Source organism: Heloderma suspectum, chromosome 7 (assembly GCF_057233095.1).
Source record: "Heloderma suspectum isolate Gila_16-S chromosome 7, 16-S_ref, whole genome shotgun sequence".
Taxonomy (NCBI): Eukaryota; Metazoa; Chordata; class Lepidosauria; order Squamata; family Helodermatidae; genus Heloderma; species Heloderma suspectum.
The window spans coordinates 26,839,774-26,857,554 of record NC_139464.1 but is presented as its reverse complement, the minus strand read 5'-3'; the positions used below and the strand labels follow the sequence as shown (position 1 = coordinate 26,857,554).

The window sequence follows — 17,781 nt, the reverse complement described above, 5'->3', positions numbered from 1 at the left end:
GCTTCCCTCAGTGATTGGCTCTATTACCCCTTGCTGCCCTCTGTGCATGGAACTCCTTCCCTGAACATGTATGCGATACAACCTAGGACTGAGCCACCCCCACCCCAGGTTTTCTGCTTTATTCATGCAAAACTATCTCTCTCTCTCCCCGTAATTCCATCTACGTTTTGCCCATTGTGTTGAGGGGAATGGAGCAAATTCTTTCCCCCATTCTTCCAGCCAGCACTGTGCTGCGATTCACGCAAGCTGGAAGAAAAGAAAAATTCAGCTCAGTGCAAGGAGACTTCCCATCCTGTACTGCAAGCTGCACTGTACAGCACAGTGCAGGAAGAGGGAATCACTGCTGGACTGCCTAGGTCCAGGGCTGGCCCTGCCATTAGGCAGAGTGGAGGGGCTCACTTGGGCAGCAGCTTTTGGGTGTCAGGAAAGGGCAGCACATATTTAGCTATTTAATTTGTTGTTACTGTACCTTTACTGCCAGGGATGGGGAGATGTGCTTTTCTGCCTCGTGTGCTAAAATAACTTAGCTGGCTTTGGGTATTATGCATCTCAATTTGGGTGGGAGGGGGGCACCATTTGCTGCTCCACCTCAGACAGCAAAATGTCCTGCGCCAGGCCTGCCGAGACCTCCGGGTCTCCTCTCCTTTTCCCACGCTGTGCTGCAGTATTTGTGAACAGCCACAGAAGAAGCCAATTGAAAAGCAGGGTTGTGTTGTTTTTCCAGAAGGCATTTTTTTAGCACCCATTCCTCCCTGTTTTCCTCCAAAGTATCGCCAAAGTGATCTTTCAGTTCAGTTCTAGTGCCACTCTCTCCCTTTCTTCAAATCCCTCCTCAAAACTCACTTTTTCTGGGTGGCCATTTTGGCTTCTCTTAATCTTCATTTGCCACTACAACCAAGCTACCTGAACGTGTGCCTGCATCCTTCCCACCTTGTCTCTCCCATCCTTTCTCTGCTGTTTTCCCTCTTATCTATTTTTAATTATAGGCTCCTGGGAGGGAAATGACATGCATATGTTCCCTATATAACTCTGTAAGGAACCATATGCACTGATGGCATAGTATTAACGGTAATTCTTCCCTTGCTGAAGCTTCCTCTTTCACCCTGCTGTCTGTTCTGTTCCTCTTTCCCCAATAATCTCGTTTTTGCCCATGTTTCTTTTTGCCATACCACCATTCAACCAAAGCACTTTTCAGACAGTATTATTTTGTTAACAGCATGCTAGGGAGGGGGTTTATAACTTAAAGTAATGAAAGAAAATGCATGCATTTCTTTTAAAATCTGTTCTTGTGTTTTCATTCTTCCTTGCAGGAGCGTGGATCAGCTTTATGTTGGGGAACATTTCCCTCCCACTGCCTCTCTCTCCTTTTTGCTGCTTAGTTTATTTCTTGGGACCTGTGCAATGCTGGTAAAGGAAACGGGAATCACCGTGTTTGGTGTCTGCTTGGTGTATGATGGCTTCCTGCTTTCCCAAAATAGACCCAGATTGTAAGTAAATGAAACGTTAATATTCTATCGTTTTGGCTTTATCTGTCTTGCATATAAGTCCACCAAATTTTCCTGCTCACAAACCTGTTCAAGAGCCCACTTGCCCATGTATACCTGTATAGGTCATTTACGATGCCTTGATTGGGTGTGGAAATAACCAGGTTTTCCAGTTTACAAAAATATCTCTTACCTGGTTTATTTAGTTTATGTACAACATTTATAAACCGCTCCACATCTAAACAGATTCTGGAATGGTGAACAGTAAAAGATTAAAATGTCATATTAAAAGTGGTTTTTTTTTAAAAGAAGGTCAATCAAGGAAGCCTTCTTGAAATAAAGATGTCTTCCACAGGCGCTGAAAACAATGCAGTGTTGGTGCCTTCCTGATCCCTAGAGGCAGGGAGTTCCACAGAAAAGGAGCCACCACAAGGCTCTACTTCTGGTGGACTCTTAATTGAGCCATAGGTCCAGGCAGAACCACCAGGAGCATCCCATCAGATGACCTCAGCAGTTGCTGAGAGACAGTCTTTGCTTGCCCCAATCAAACAGGTGCATGCTTTTTAAAAGACTGGGCTCTGTTCTGTGCCCCCCTTTATTTGAGCATAGGATCTCATGCTCTAAAAACCCCAGGCCATCTAGCATTTCTTCGGAAGGGAGCTTTGTTTTGATGTGGTGGAGCATTCAATTATATTTTGGACATGCTTGCTGGGGATAATGGGAGTTCTCACCCAGGGCACAAAGTTGCCTTCACTGATTGCTTTAACTGTATTTTTAAATTGCATTTTATGTATACTTTGTTGTATGCCACTCTTGAGGGCAATTGTAGAAGAGTGGAATATAGATAATTATTTATTACTATTTTCATTCACAATAGGCGTTTCACATTTATAAGTGTATAGAACTCTCTTTAGGAAGAATCATATATAATAGAAAAGGTACCGTGCATGAGTCTTTGTGACAGGGGTGCAGAACTTCTTTCAGCCCAAGGGCCAAATTCTATTTCAAAGAAGCTCTTGGGGCCGCATTCCAACGGCGGCTGGGGCCAAAGTACCAAAAATAGCTGGATATGTTAGCTTGAAGATCTTACTGCCAGTAACTAAGCCTTAGGAGAGGCATTTCAACCTTTTTAGGATGCGGGAAAAACTGTACAAAATCTGGGAAACAACAATACAACAGTTTAAACCAATAAAATTTCACATTAAAATGTCGTATTTCTAAAAAATACCCTAACCCACCCTAAATGCCTGCCTCAACAACCATGTTTTTAATGTGTGGTGGAAGCTCATTAAAGAGGGGGCATGGCGGAGTTCCCTAGGGAGGGAGTTCCACAGAATGGGGGCCACCACAGAGAAGGCCCTCTCCCTCATGCTCATCAGCCTAGCTGTCCTGGCTGATGGGACAGAGAGAAGGCCATCCGAGGCTGATCTTGTTGAGTGGGCTGTCTGGTGTTCCTGGAGGCACTCCTTGAGATAGGCCGGGCCGGAACCATATAGGGTTTTAAAGGTTAAAACCAACACCTTGAATTTGGCCCGGAAAACAACTGGTAATCAGTGCAACTCCTTCAGCACTGGAGTGATGTGATCACACTGGCAGCTGCCTTTAATCAGGTGAGCCGCTGCATTCTGCACCAGCTGCAGCTTCCAAACCATCTTCAAGGGTACCCCCACGTAGAGCACATTATAGTAGTCTAGATGAGAGGAGACCAGGGCATGTACTACTGATGGGAGCAGATGGTCGGGAAGGTAGGGGTGCAGCTGCCGTATCAGATGGAGTTGGTACAGCACTGTCCGGCTCACAGCTGACACCTGAGCCTCCATGGACAGCTGGGAGTCCAAAATGACCCCCAGGCTGCAGACCTGGTCTTTCAAGGGTAGCCGTACCCCATTCAACACCAGGTCGACATCCCCCAACCTCCTCTTGTCTCCCACCAAAAGTACCTCGGTCTTGTCAGGGTTCAGCTTCAGCTTATTCCTCCCCATCTAGCCACTCATTGTCTCCAGACATTTGGACAGGGATTCTATGGCCAACCTTGGTGAAGATTTGAATGAGAGGTAGAGCTGTGTGTCATCCGCATATTGATGACACCGCACCCCAAACCTCCTGATGATAGCCCCCAGCGGCTTCACATAGATGTTAAATAGCATTGGTGGGAGGATGGAACCCTGTCGCACCCCACAAGTGAGTGGCCATGGGTCCGAAACCTCCTCTCCCAGTGCTACCCTCTGGTACCTGCCGGAGAGGAAGGACCGGAACCACCGCAATACGGTGTCTCCAATGCCCAACCCCTCCAGGCGGTCCAGGAGGATACCATGGTCAACAGTATCAAAAGCCGCTGAGCGGTCGAGGAGAACAAGGAAGGAGCATTCACCCCTATCCAAAGCCTTTCTCATATCATCCACCAAGGTGACAAAGGCCATCCCATGCCCAGGCCTGAAGCCCAATTGAAATGGATCTAGATAATCGGCTTCCTCCAAGTGTGCCTTCAACTGCATTGCCGCCACCCGCTCAATCACCTTGCCCCAAAATGGCAGATTCGAAACTGGGTGAAAGTTGTTCAGGACTAATCTGCCCTATTGGATTGTTGTGACAAAGGGTCAATGTGAGGGGGTGGGGAGAACCACATATTCCGTCATGAGCCCTTTGGTGAAGGGTGCGATGAAAAAAAAAAAAGACCTTTACGCTAGTGCTCATGATGCTTCCGTTAAGACAGATTCATCCCCCCAAAATTGTAGGACCTGGTTGTCTATTGCAGTCCTCGCCAACCTGGTGCTGTCCAGATGCGTTGGATTGCAACTCCCATCATTACCAGTCAGAATGGCCAATGGGAGTTGTAGTCCAACATATCTGGAGGGGACCACCTTGGGGAAGGAGGGCCTAATACTAGCATATATCTTGGATTGTTCAGCAAACCCCCTTTTTTCCCTCAGCTTCTCTCTTAAATAGGTTTCCCCACGCTGACAGATGCTAACTATCATGTTTTACTGTTTCAATAATATTATATAGCTGCCACATCTGGACGGTAGAGCTTCCAGAAACCAGGCTGTGTGGCCCAGGTGTGGTGCATCTTTATGTCCATGCTAAATTGTTATTGAGCATGAGTGTTATGGTTTATAGAGCTCAGTTTTTTATGTCTAGACAACTTCTTTTGAGGGGGAGCAGGTGGAGTTTTTGAGAGAGTTCTCCATACCAATAAACTACACTGATAACAGAACTTAAGATCAATAATGAAACAGCACCAGCTGCAACTGAAATCAAGCCATTTGAGGAGATGTAAAGGTGCAAACTACAATGAATCAGATAATATATGAATATATACACATGCATTTATACACTTAAACTATATTAACATAAACCAAAATGTGAAGAAAATATTTCATTAATTTCCCAATAAGGTATATAGATGCCCATTATCTTTTGCCTTTATTATTCCAGACAAAATAACATTGACCATTTTTCAATAAAACTGTTTCTCCCCTGCTTTCTTTCCCGAACTCTGATAATATTTGTCGGCTTTAATATGTATACCAAATCCCATATGCTAGGCATACAATCCATTAAAGAAGGGCTTCCTTTTCTTTCCATTTATGACTGAGAGCAATCCATACAGCAGTTAACAAATGGCTAATCATTTCCACATCCTCCTGTAATACTTTTTCTATCTCTGAGGTGAGGAATAAGATGAGAGGTGCAGCTGGGAGGAGTACTTCATAAGCTTCCATTTCCTCTTTTGATTAAGCATCGGTTGCCGTGTTGTACAAGCTCAGAATTATGGTCAGCCCTAACTGTGGTTAGTTTAAACTATGGTACACAATCTGTGCCCACCAAGTGTGCCCTAACACCAAATTCCCCCCCCCCCCGTCTCCTAGATATCCTCATTCAGATCACTCTTTTGCCATGGCTGCTAGCAGTAAGGAAAGCATGATTTGTATCAGGTTTGCTGGAGAAGGGGATGGAGAGAAGGCATTCCACTCCTTCCCCCCAAGATCTTCACATAAATAACTGGGCTGTGTGTGTGTGTGCCCCAACCCCCAAGCCAGCATCACATGCAGCCCTTGGGCCAAAAAGATCTTGCACCTGGGGTTAAGCAAGCCATGGTTGGTAAACCATGGTTTGAAGATGCCTTGTTGGAAACTAATCATAGTTAAGATTTAACTACATTTGGATGACTTGACCAACCTGCGCTTCATAAAAAGTGGAAGTGGGAAAAGCTCCTCCAGCCTGTACCAGAGGAGGGGAGGGAAGCAGGAAGTTCATGAGTTGAGGGAGAAGGCTAGGCTTGGTCACAACTTACTAAATCATTGTTTAGCATGATGTCGAAACAGAGACAGTTTAGATCAAAGAAAATTAAGTCAATGTTATTGAAATCAAAGGTGCAGAACCACTCTCGGGCCATGGGCTGCATTCCATTTTGGAGAAGCTCTCGGGGACCACATTCCAGTGGTGGGGGTGGGGGGCCAAAGGCAAAAGGGCTGGGGCCAAAAACCCGAAGAATACCAGCCTATTTTAGCTTCAAGCTTTTACTACCAGTAACTAAGCCTTAGGAGAGCCATTTCAGTTTTTCAGGTGGAGGGAAAACTGTGTAAAAGATGAGAAATCACCAATGATCAGTGGTTGGGGGAAAGGGTGTGAGCCCAGGAGAACCCTGTAGAGCTGGATTGGGATCCCTGGAGGGCCAAATTTGGCCCGTGGGCTTGAGATTCTGCACCCTTGCTCTAAATAATGGTCCCCCAACAGTACCCTGGCAGCAGCATTCTCCACCAGTTGTCATTTCTGATCACTCTCTGCAATCATCTAAGCTAGCAGTACCACACCTGACAATAGTGTAGCCTGGTAAGTGTGACCCTGGAGCCTATTTATTTATGTATTTATGTATGCATGTGTGCATGTATTTATTTAATTGCATTTATATCCCATCCTTTTTGCTCCAAGTAACTGAAAGCAGTGTACATAATCCTCCTCCTCTCCATTTTATCCTCACAACAATAACCCTGTGAGGTAAGTTGGGCTGAGAGTTTGTGGCTGGTCCAAAGTCACCATGGCCGAGTGAGCGGAGTCTAGAACCTGGGTCTCCCAAGTCCCAGTCCAGCACTCGAACCACTACACCACACGGGCTTTCCATTGACCTTCAGCCACCAACAGCGACTTGCAGGCGCACGCTTTTCTCAAGTAAGATGGGAAGTGCTCTTTGGTGTGGTATCCTGCTTGCAGTGCCTGTCACACGGGTGTGCTAAATACATGCTTTTGTTAGCCCCCGCTCCGTGTGAATAAAAAGGGAATGGAAATCCATCTTCTAATAGAAAGGTTTTGATTTTTCTCTTAATTAGAAAAAACGGAGGGGTGCCTCAGAAGATGGCTCGGCAGCCCGCAGCTTCCCCCCACCCCTCGCTGCTGCTTCCTTCATCCAGCAGGGAGAACGGGAAGCACCGCGTTGCTCACAAGGGGACGTGGAACTCTTGCCACCCTGCGTCGCCCGAAGAACAGCAGCACAACGGCCTTTCTGTCCTGAGCAAAGCAGCCTGGGCTGTACTGAGGTACTGTATTCATGCAACTGCTCAGAACCTTTGGGGCCCAAGGGCTGCATACGGCGATTGGCAGGAGGCGGCGTGTGCAAGCATGCTGGCCAGTAAGCACTCGCTCTGCCTGCCATCTGAGAGTGCTCAGCTGAGTGGGAGAGGGATATTTGGTGGCATGCGCAACTTGGGCACCTGCGCGGGCCGCACGAACAGCAGGTTGCCCATAGGTGACCTAGCCTATTATTGTCTGCATCAGGGGTGGGCAACTTGTGGCCCTCCAGATGTTTTGCCCTGCAACTCCGATCGTTCCTCTCCATTGTCTGAGTTGGGTAGGGCTGATGGGAGTTGTAGACCAAAACATCTGGAGGGCCACAAGTTGCCCACCTCTGGGCTAGGCTGACTGGCAGCAGCTCTCCCAGAGTTACTGGCAGACTTCTCTCCTATTACCAGCTACCACCTGATTCTTCATAACTGGAGATGCCAAGAAGTGAACATGGGGCCTTTCACATGCTAAGTAAGTGTTCTGTCACTAAACTGCGGTCCAGCCCTGCTCCTTTCCCAAAAAGAGATCTATCGTAATGCGTGATAGAGATCTATCCTAATCCTAATGCGTGATAGAGATCTATCCTAATGCGTGATAGAGATCTATCCTAAACTGTGTGTGCGCGCGCACACACTTTAATATGTCAGTTTATTTCAAGCAAGGTCCTATGGGAGAATTGATTTCGTAATTGAAACCCAAGTATGCAACCTATCAAGTGCTGCTGCTGCTGGGGATGCACAACCCAGCAAAACCTGACCTCACCAAAGTTCTACGAATTCCATCTCAAATCTCATTCCCACTCGAGTCTGTATGAGATTGCGAGCTTTGTTTTTTCATTTTCACATGAAAACCCGTGCGTATTTTGTCCGTAGTTTTCCAAATGTACGCATCAATTGTGTGCATCTTTGAAATGTATGCATTCTTCTCCAATTGACTGAAGTGTGTTTGTGTGCATTTTCCAGAAGTAAGCATTTTTTCATGTACGTTTTTCAAATGTACACATGCTGTTGAATTCATTTTTTTTTGTCCACAAATCACACTGCAAACTTGGAAATGTACAGACTTGACTGCAAATTGCAGTCCAGTAGGTGCAAACTGTGTAAATCCTGATCAAAAACAAACTGAAAAGAATTTCTCATACATCCCTAGCTACTGCTATTCATCTTGCTGTGGTGGAGTTTGTGTGAGCTCCAGTGAAATTAGCAGATTGTATACAGGAGTAGATGAATAAGTTTTATTTCTGGCCCATGTCACGTTTTGCATGTGTTCACTTAGAAGTGTGTTGCATCCCCTTTTTTTGCATTGCTGGGCAAATGTTTTTAAATCCTGTACAAAAATCACATCTAAATACATATTTCTAAAAGCGTTTTCTCTCAAAATACTAATTTCTAATGGAATTTTCTCCCAGATACATATTTTTAGAAACATTTTAATTTGGAAACATTTTAGAAACTTAACATCCATTAAGCCAAGAACTACATCCAAACATTCAGAAAGTGCGAAAGCTGGGAAAGTAACTTAAGTTGTGATCTGCATATTAGTCTGGGAGGTGTGGATCAAGGAGGGATGGGCAAGGAATTTGTTTTAGTTCAGTTTTGACCAGAATTTACCCAATTCACACTTCCCAGAGCCAAACATGACTCTAAATGCAATTTGCAGTCTGAAGTTCAAACATTTCCAAACTTGTGATGCAATTTGTGCAACAAATTGAAAAATTTGAAAAATGCATATATGCTTTAGTCAATGGGAGAAAAAATGTGGACATTTCAAAATGTGCACAACTGATGCATACATTTCAAAAATGTACCCGAAAATGCATACAAATATTGTGCAGAAACCCCCCTCAATGCTCATAAAAGTAGGGGTGCAGAACATCTGGTCCAGGAGCCAAATCTGGCTCTCTAGGGGTCCCAGTAGGGCTGTCTGGAGTTCCCCAGTTGGCCGTGTTCCTTCCTCTGGCTCCACCCCCTTCCCTCCAACCACTAATTGTTCAGTGGTTTCCTGGCTTTTGCGTAGTCCCCCTGCCTCTTCTTAAAAGCTAGAAATGCCTCTCCTAAGAGTTATGAGCTTCAAGCTACAATATGCTGGTATTTTTGATCCTGTCCTTTTTGCGTTCAGTCTGGTCCACTGTTGGAATATGGCCCCCGAGAGCTTCTTGAAAATGGAATGTGGCCCTTGGCTCTGGTTCTGAACCCCACCATATGGACATGAATTGGAGTGGGCTTTGAGGTGGAAACTGGAGAACTTTGAGGACCTCAGGTTTTGTTGATGCACACGTTTCTAGGATCAGTTCAGTTCTTATCAGAATTTGCAAAGGTCCAGTTTCCTAAGGAAATATCCTTAGCTGTATGCTAGTTCTTAGTGTCTTGCTCCTGCCAGGAATAGGCTGAGGTCAAGATAGCCCAGCACAGTTTCATTGGCTTATCTTGCTTCCTATTGGATATGGTCATTGGATGTGGACCATTTGGGGTGTGCCCCGTAGAGATCCTAGGTTGGACTGAGAGCGGATAGAACATCTTCCCTTATGAACATCATGGCCATGTCACCAATGGCATCTTTCAAATGGAAACTGCAACTGTAGGCTCTGAGTTACTCTTTTTTTTCTTAGCTCTGTGGATGCTGCATGATGGCTTCTTGCTAAGGATTTATTTGAATTCCTTTCTTACCCACTTTCTTCCCCATCAACTGGTAATTGAGTTGTAAATAAGTCTTATTAGTCATTATCCCTCTTTAATCCCTCCTTAATAGGGCACGGTGCTGCTAATTGGATATGCTTGTTTCCTGATGTTATGTTTTAGTTCGACGATCTTGTTCAGGATAGTGACTCTTGCAATATAGTTATGGGGCAGGCCCATGTGTGTAGATTCTGGCTAAGCATCAATTAAAACCCCCAAACAGGATTAATTTCCCAAAGGGTTTGTGTTACAAGTACACAACAAGGCAGAATATGGCTACAACTGGCAGATACTTCTCACAGAAGTATTTTAATGGAAAGAATTTTCAGGCCATGGTAAACCGGGATGGGCAGAAGGTAGATCTGGATCTCTACTGGTAGATCTCTGGGTGTTTTGCCTTAGATTGGGAAGGGTTTCTGACTCCCAGTTGTTTATCAGTAGTACCAACAAAATAATTCCCTGCACACCCTAAATTATGCTGCTGAATTGAAGAAAGCTTGGGGTACCATGAGTAGATTTTTGTGTGGCAGGACTGAGAGTTCCATTCATTTCAGCTACTCAGATTCCTGGGCTCAGAATTTTTTAATTCTAAGTGTGTGTCTTTTAAATCAGGTGGATCTCGGGGTTCTAGTTAAAAAACAAAGTAGGTGCTGCAGACGTAAAGTCTGCCCACTCCTAATGAAAGCTGCATTAATTTTACAGCGGGTTGTCTCTGTAGCAGCCTTCTCCAACCTAGTCCCCTCCAGATGTTTTGGACTAAAACTCCCAGCATTCCTCACCATTGGCAGTGTTGGCTGGAGCTGACGGGAGGGCTCCATATTAGGGAAGGGTCCCTCTCTATACCAGAATATTCAGATTGTCAGCCTGAGAATAATCCCACCCCATAAATTATTCTCTCTGCAGTTTCTTAAGAAGCTCCTTCGGCAAAACAACAGCAACCCCAAACTCATGAGCAGATATCTCCATCTACAAAGGAAACATTCCATTTAAATGCAGTCAAGCAGATCAGAAAAAACGAAAACGGTTCTGTCTATACATCCATATATCAATCTACTGATACATCAGTGCCAAATAAAATACCTTCTATAGCGTACACCAGTTCAAGATATACGTAAGATTTTTCTTTTGCCAACATGTTGGTAACCCAGTCAGTCCTACAACAGAGCAGTTTGTCTCCCAGTGGCATCAGGTTTTGTAATCTCTTTCAAAAAGAGTTTACCTCCTTCTGCAGGGTGTGTGTGCGGGAAGTATCAGGCCATATTGTCTGGCCTGATAATGATTTACAACACGTAATGTTGTTTTATTTATAAAGTGCCTAAATTTGAGGTGCTATACAGAGGTTTAGAAGAGAGGACAGGTCCTGCCCACAGGCCTACAGTCTAATAGGCACAATACAAAAGGAAAAAGGGATAGGGAGGGAGCAGGTTCAAGCACTAATTCTTCATAGTGATTACATTATAATAGCTTGAGGGTGGAGACAGCCCTCAACATAGTGTCCTCCCCCCTCCTGTACCAGTAGGCTACTCCTTGGGAGTTCACATGGTGGCACTCCTCCTGTTGGCGCTAGGCAGTTTCCAGTTTAATTTCCCAGAATGCCCTCAAGTTGATATGTTAGGGGCATTGTGGGAAATTAAAATGACAGCCACCGAGCATTGACCACTGGAATTTTTTTTAAAGAAGGGGCCTCCAAGGTCCATAGTGTGCCTTTCTGAGGTATTGGGTCAACAGCAGCTGCAGGAGGGTGCCACGTGGTGATACCAGGCCTGGCTTGCCATCTAATTCAGTGTTCTCTCTCCAAATGCTTCTAGGAAGCTCACAAGGAGGGCACGGAGATGGCGACCTTCTCTTGTTTGTCCTCAGCTTCTGGTATTCAGAGGTGTTTTGCCTTTCAACAGATTCACATCCATAGGACAGGTAGCCTTAAATATTACTGATTAAATACTTGTGGTTAAATCACAGGGCTCTATTGATTTAAGTCAGTGCCACTGAAAGAGCTTTAGGGCTCTAGAAGAAACATAAGTCCTTCTATCCCAGGGACCATTTTGTCACCAAGTGACAGTTTTCTCAGCAGCTGTTAGAGTGGCCAGGCTTCCCACTTTACATAGGTCAGTCCTCTATTTGAAGGGGAACCCTGGGAAACTAATGGCTATGCTGGCTGGGAATGATGGGAGTTGCAGTCCAACACATATGGAGAGTACCAGGCTAGGGGAGCTGGAATACATGATGAGGTTCCTTGCTAGTATTGCTATCTAGCAGTTTTATGCAGGGTTTTTGACTTGGTTAAACACCTTTTTGAAACATTTCACTTTACAAAAATAAAGGAAAAATTATTCACCACACTTGAGAGGTCTGACAGCTTTATGGAGAACTGCTTAAATGCTGTACAGAAGCATGGTTTCCTAATGAGAATTAAAGGGGAGAGCCAGGTATTTTAACTGCCATTTTGCGACTTTACACATCTTTTCTTTTACAACCTTCCAATTATCATTTTGTAGTGAAGTTCTGCACAGCACAGTGAGCATATTTGATCTCCTCCTCAGCATTTAATTTAACATGAAGCCAATAACGTCGTCTTCCTTTTTCTGTCTTGCAAGAAGAGTGTGTGTGTATACACAGACACACACAGACACATACAGACACATACATACATAAACATATATGTCTTTTTAACATACACTCACATACACACACAGACACACACACCCCAGAAATGCCTTTTCTGAGATGGTGCCTGAAACAGCACATGCATATATAATCTGAAAGCCAAGTTTACTTCTTGCTTCAGAACTGGCTACTAGACTGTTTCCAGGCAAAATTCAAAGTGTTAGCCATGACTTTGAGATCTCTTAAGTGGCTTAGGGCCACGATACCCAAAGAACCATCCCTCCCCCTGCACTAATCTGGCTGCCCACTAAAATGATCTTTTGTGCTTCTCACCACCTTTTTGAAGTACAGTTAGTAGAGATCTGTAAAAGGGCCTTTTCTGCTGAGGCACTCAGAATGTGGAATTCTCTGCCCCTGGAGGTTCATTTGGCTCCCTCTTTGCAAGTTCTCTGTGTCTGTCTGTCTGTCTGTCTGTCTGTCTCCTGCTCTTCCTTGCAAGGAGCACAGGATGGCTAACAACCCATATAAAAACAGTACAACACATGAATACCATTAAAATCATAATTCTAAAGTTACAAATGCACAAATACATTGACTGAAGACTTCACTTTTGCAGCAAACGTTTGAACTCTCTACTTCTTAAATAATTGATTTTGTCTATTGGCTCCTTAGTGCATTTTCCAAAGGGGTAGCCTTGTGAGTTTGATGCAGCAAAAACAACATAGAGTCTTGTGGCACCTTAAAGACTTAACAGATTTGTTATGGCATAAGCTGTCATGGACAACTGTCTGCTAGATCAGATGCATCTGATGAAATGGATTGTAGTCCATGAAAGTTAATGCCATAATAAATGTGTTAGTCTTTAAGGTGCCATAAGATCTTTTTGTTATTTTTAGTGCTTTTTATCTGCTGCTTTTTTGGCTATTTTTGTTTGTTGTACTTACTTGCATTTTTAAAATTCTTGGTTATGATTGGATTATTTTAACTTGTTAATTGCTTTTTATTTATGGATACTGCCTTGAGCCGAGATATAAATCTCCCAATAAATAACCCCCTCCAAATAGTGTTTACCCTGATGTAATGTATGGAAACAAAATCGATTAATAAATTTGACAAACAGTGCAATCCTATACATATCTACTCAGAATTAAGCTCCACTGAATTCAGTTCGGCTTTCTTCCAGGTAGGTGGGTATAGGATTATAGCCTTAAACACACGTAACTAATGGACTGAGTCTGCAATTCTACACCCACTTACCTGGGAGTAAGCCCCCGATTGAATTCAACAGGGCTTATTTCTGAATAGATAGATATAGGATTGCACTGATTCAAAGAAATCTATTGGGCAATACCCCTAAAGCGTCATCTTAAACAAGATGCCCTGCTGTGTTTCTCTTCTAAAATATATTTTAATGGCAGTCTCTTTGCTGTTAAGCCATTTTTAGGTTATCTGGGGCAGGAAGTGTTTCAACATTTTCTACATTTTATTTTATTTGGTCAGAATAATCTTTTTCCCCCTCCAGAGAAACAGGACATTTCTCTTGTGTATTTCTGGTTTTCTTAGATAGTATTGGATTCTTTCCTTGTTATAAAGGGCAGGTTTATAGCAGGGAGTGGCTACTGTATTTTTTACATAACCAGTAAACTATGTAATAGACTATGCTGATTTGTGAGGAGTGGGGTTTTTTTTTTCCCTTTACGAGGTCTGGTCAGGAAGTTTAATGTTAGAGGGCTCTAAGACAGCTGGCTCTATTTTATCATTATTCAGTGCATTTGCAATTCAGCTGTGTTTGATGGATGCTATGTGTGCTCCTCAGGTCAGTAGGATCAAATTGTTTACACTGGAGTTTTTGTCTTGGGGCCAACACACACACAAGATGTTCCTCAGCTAGTACCAGCACCAGCAAAACAAAAGGGGAGAGAGACAGAAGGAAGGAAAGAAAATGGAACGTGCTGGAAGAAGCAACACAGCTGCGAGCCTTTTTGTAATTAAAATTTCAAGACTTGCCATTTCCTCTGTCAAATATTGCTGTTCATAACTTGTAGAGATCAAGACGCCTCCCCAGGGCACAGGACACAGAATCGAATTCCTGTCTTGAATATATTTGGGATATTCTCAGTTAGCACAGAAATTTGGCCTAGGAACCTCTTCAAGGTATTAAAAAAATGTGACGAGTCTCCCCACCCGTACTTTAGAGCTAACCCAAATGTTCCCAGGGCAGGTTGTTACATGGTACACACCCCTCTTATGTGCAAATGAAAACATTAGTTATTCAATTGGTGAGAGCCAATTTTAATTGGTGAGTTAGAGGCATATTATTTTTGTCTAGTTTTGTCTTTGAGGTTGATGCGGTATATTACTGTAATAGGGAATGAAAGAAAATACTGAAAATGGATGTTCCTTCTCACAACGAGTGGCAGCTTTTTTTGCCTATTAAGTGCATCAGTTCCTTCAATATTCCAAAAAGGCACATGTAGCCAGGTTTTGGTAATACACAGATTTCTTTAAGTGAAATTGATTAATTGGTTCAAATGAGTAGGTAGAAGGTAGATCAGGAACTACTGGCCCATCTGTGTGATGAGCACTAGATCAGTGATAACAAAAGGATCCCCCCCCCCAAAAAAATTATACTGTTGAAATGAAGAAAACTGGGTGGATGGGTGGGTGTAACTAGAGTGGATTTTTGTGTGGCAGAATTGTGACCTCTGTTCAGTGCTAGTATTCAAAACAAATTCCTGGCCTCAGAATTCTTTAATTCTAAGTGTATGCCATTTGGATCTCAAGGTTCTAGTAAAAAATAAAGTAGGTCCTGCAAGCCCTGGGTCAAAAGGCAGATAGTAAAAGTTTTTTAGTTGATATATTGGTTGAGGCTACAATCCTAAACACTCTTACTAGGGAGTACGCCCCATTGAATACACTGGGACTTCCTTCAGAGTAAACAAGTATAAGATCACACTGAGTGAGTTTAGGTTTTAAATCATTGGAAAAGTGTTCTAAATATTTTAAAATATATTTGATGGTGGAATTTGGAAAATATTTTTAATTACGTAAACAGGCTGGTGGCTAAATTTGATCTTGGCATGTAAACATTTGATGACGGCACCTAAGTAACTTGATATATTTCCCCAGTCTTGAGTGTTCCCATTATTCTTGCCTGCGCTCCCATCATCTTCCATAAAGGATAATAGCAATTTTACAGTGCTATCTTATACATGTCTACTCAGTTGTAAGTCCCATTGAGTTCAATGGGGCATATTCCCAAGTAAGTGGGTAAATGATTGCAGCGCACGCATGCACACACACATACACTCAGTCCCATCAGGCACTTTGCCTGAACCAAACTACTTACAAGGCCTAGTCAGGCCTACTTTCACAACTTCCCAACTTCCAATCACCAGCTGTATATTTGCAGGTGGAAGAAGTATGAATATGGAAGTATACTGTTAATTAATTACTTTGTATGGGGCATATTCCTTCCTAAGCAGTTAAAATGGACTACAAGTGTAATTAATTAATTACACTTGGAAGGAATATGCCCCATAAGAAGTTCAAGAAGAGCTATCCTTCATATTTTGCTTTGATCTCTTCTCATGTCTTGTTAAGGATTTCACAAAAGGGTTCTTCTCAAACTGTACCACATGGGGGGCAGTTCATGGATATTTTCTGAAGAGTCCCCATGGATTACCAGTTCTGAGGTAATGCTTTTCTTGTGTATGCCTCAACGGGAGCCCATTCCAAAAGCACTGACTTGGAGGAAAACTGCTTTGTTGGAGCTGGCTTTATGTATTTGATGCTGGCCAAAACCTTCAATAAATTTAGTAGCACTCTTGGCAGACCATGGGGTTAAGTACTCAAAAGTTTAGCATAATAACTGAATGGGGATTTTCAGTGCCAGCCTCCTCCAACCGAGCACCCCCCAGATATGTTCCACTACTGTTCCCACCATCTTCACTAGCTGGGGATTGTGAGAATTGTAGTCCAGAACATCTGGAGGGTGCCTGGTTGGAGGAAGCTGACTTATGCAGATAGGCCAGGGGTGGGCAACTTTTGGCCCTAGTCAGCCGGGAGAGAGCGCAGGACAGGAAGGCCTGGCGTGCTATGGTCCATGGGGTCACGAAGAGTCGGACACGACTGAACAACAACAACAAGCATAACCAATGGCGAGGGATCATGGGAGTTGCAGGCCAAAACATCTGGAGGGCCACAAGTCACCCAACCCTGATTAAATCTTTTATTTGTTGCCTGCTGCTCTGATAATCGTGCAAGCCGTGATGTTGGAAGGTGGACCTCTAGAGTTTAAGCTGGATACTTTGGGATTTCTATAGGATGCTCCAAAAATGATCTGTCTTACAGAAACCAGAAGGATGCTGCTAATCTTTTCAACAGTGACTTTGACACAGATGACCAGTCGCAACACATAGGGATTTGGGAACAAGTGAAGCATATCACTTAATGTTATGAAAAAATTACTAACATGCTTCACAAGTGTGTTTCCTTTTTTTAAAAAAAAAAAAATCTGTTTTTGTTAGTTATTGTGCACCTATTTTGGCTGATAAATTCAGTTTGTTTTTGGTTCTGAGGAAGATGGTATAGTAAACGTGCTGCAATCCTATACCCACATATGTGGGAGCCATTGAACTCGGTGGGACCTTGCGTAAACATATATAAGATCATGCTCTTAGTCTTGATGCCAAAATTCAGCACTCCTTTCCCCTGAACTTGATTTTAATATTGTAGCCACTTCTGAATTTTAATTTAAAAAACTCTAAAATACTTCATGCCTATTACAAACCTGTTTATTATGCACAGTACTTGCATTTTTGTGATATCTTACCCTTTTTTGCACCATTCTACCTGAATCTGCATGTTACTTTACCTTTTCACACCAAAAACCTCTCAGAACATCTTACACAACAGCTCATGTTATTCAGCCTTAGCGCTACAGAACCCATGATGCAGTATGACTGTGAGCGAAACACAAATTGTGAGTCAAACATATTGTGAGTGAAACACACATGATTATGACTGAAACATGTGGAATATTTCTGCAAAGTGAGGAATGGATAATATTAAATGAATGGACAGATAACTGGAACTTAACGCAAATTAAAATATGCAGCTCTACATTGTGCAGTAGCCAGGCCTCCATGTGGCACCTAGAATCCCATAGTTTTCACTCTACACTAGTGAAATCACTCTAGTTTATTTTAAAATATCATTCCCTTCCAAATGCATGTTGTTGTTGCACCCATGACTCTTCAGAGGAATCCTGATGTTTTGTTTTCCTTTGCTTCTTCCCCTGGGACTTTATGATACAGATCAATGTAATCCCAGTTATCTTTCCTTCTTTTAACATGCTTGCTAAAGATAATGATGAGTATTGCTGGATGAATAATTTCTATTCTTGTACCTGAGAGCACATCTGCATTCCAAATTGTCAACCACTTTGAAACTAGCTT

The 17,781-nt window shown here is 43.2% G+C and overlaps 1 protein-coding gene across 1 annotated transcript in view; it reads left to right on the top strand.

The window, feature by feature from the left end:
* The window catches only part of TMTC1 (transmembrane O-mannosyltransferase targeting cadherins 1), a 215,959-nt gene that overhangs the window by 40,682 nt on the left and 157,496 nt on the right, over window positions 1–17,781 (top strand). The window contains exons 4-5 of the mRNA XM_084809370.1: window positions 1,311–1,487; window positions 6,812–7,018. Coding sequence (XP_084665496.1) covers window positions 1,311–1,487; window positions 6,812–7,018 — 384 coding nt within the window. The remainder of the gene's footprint in view (window positions 1–1,310; window positions 1,488–6,811; window positions 7,019–17,781) is intronic.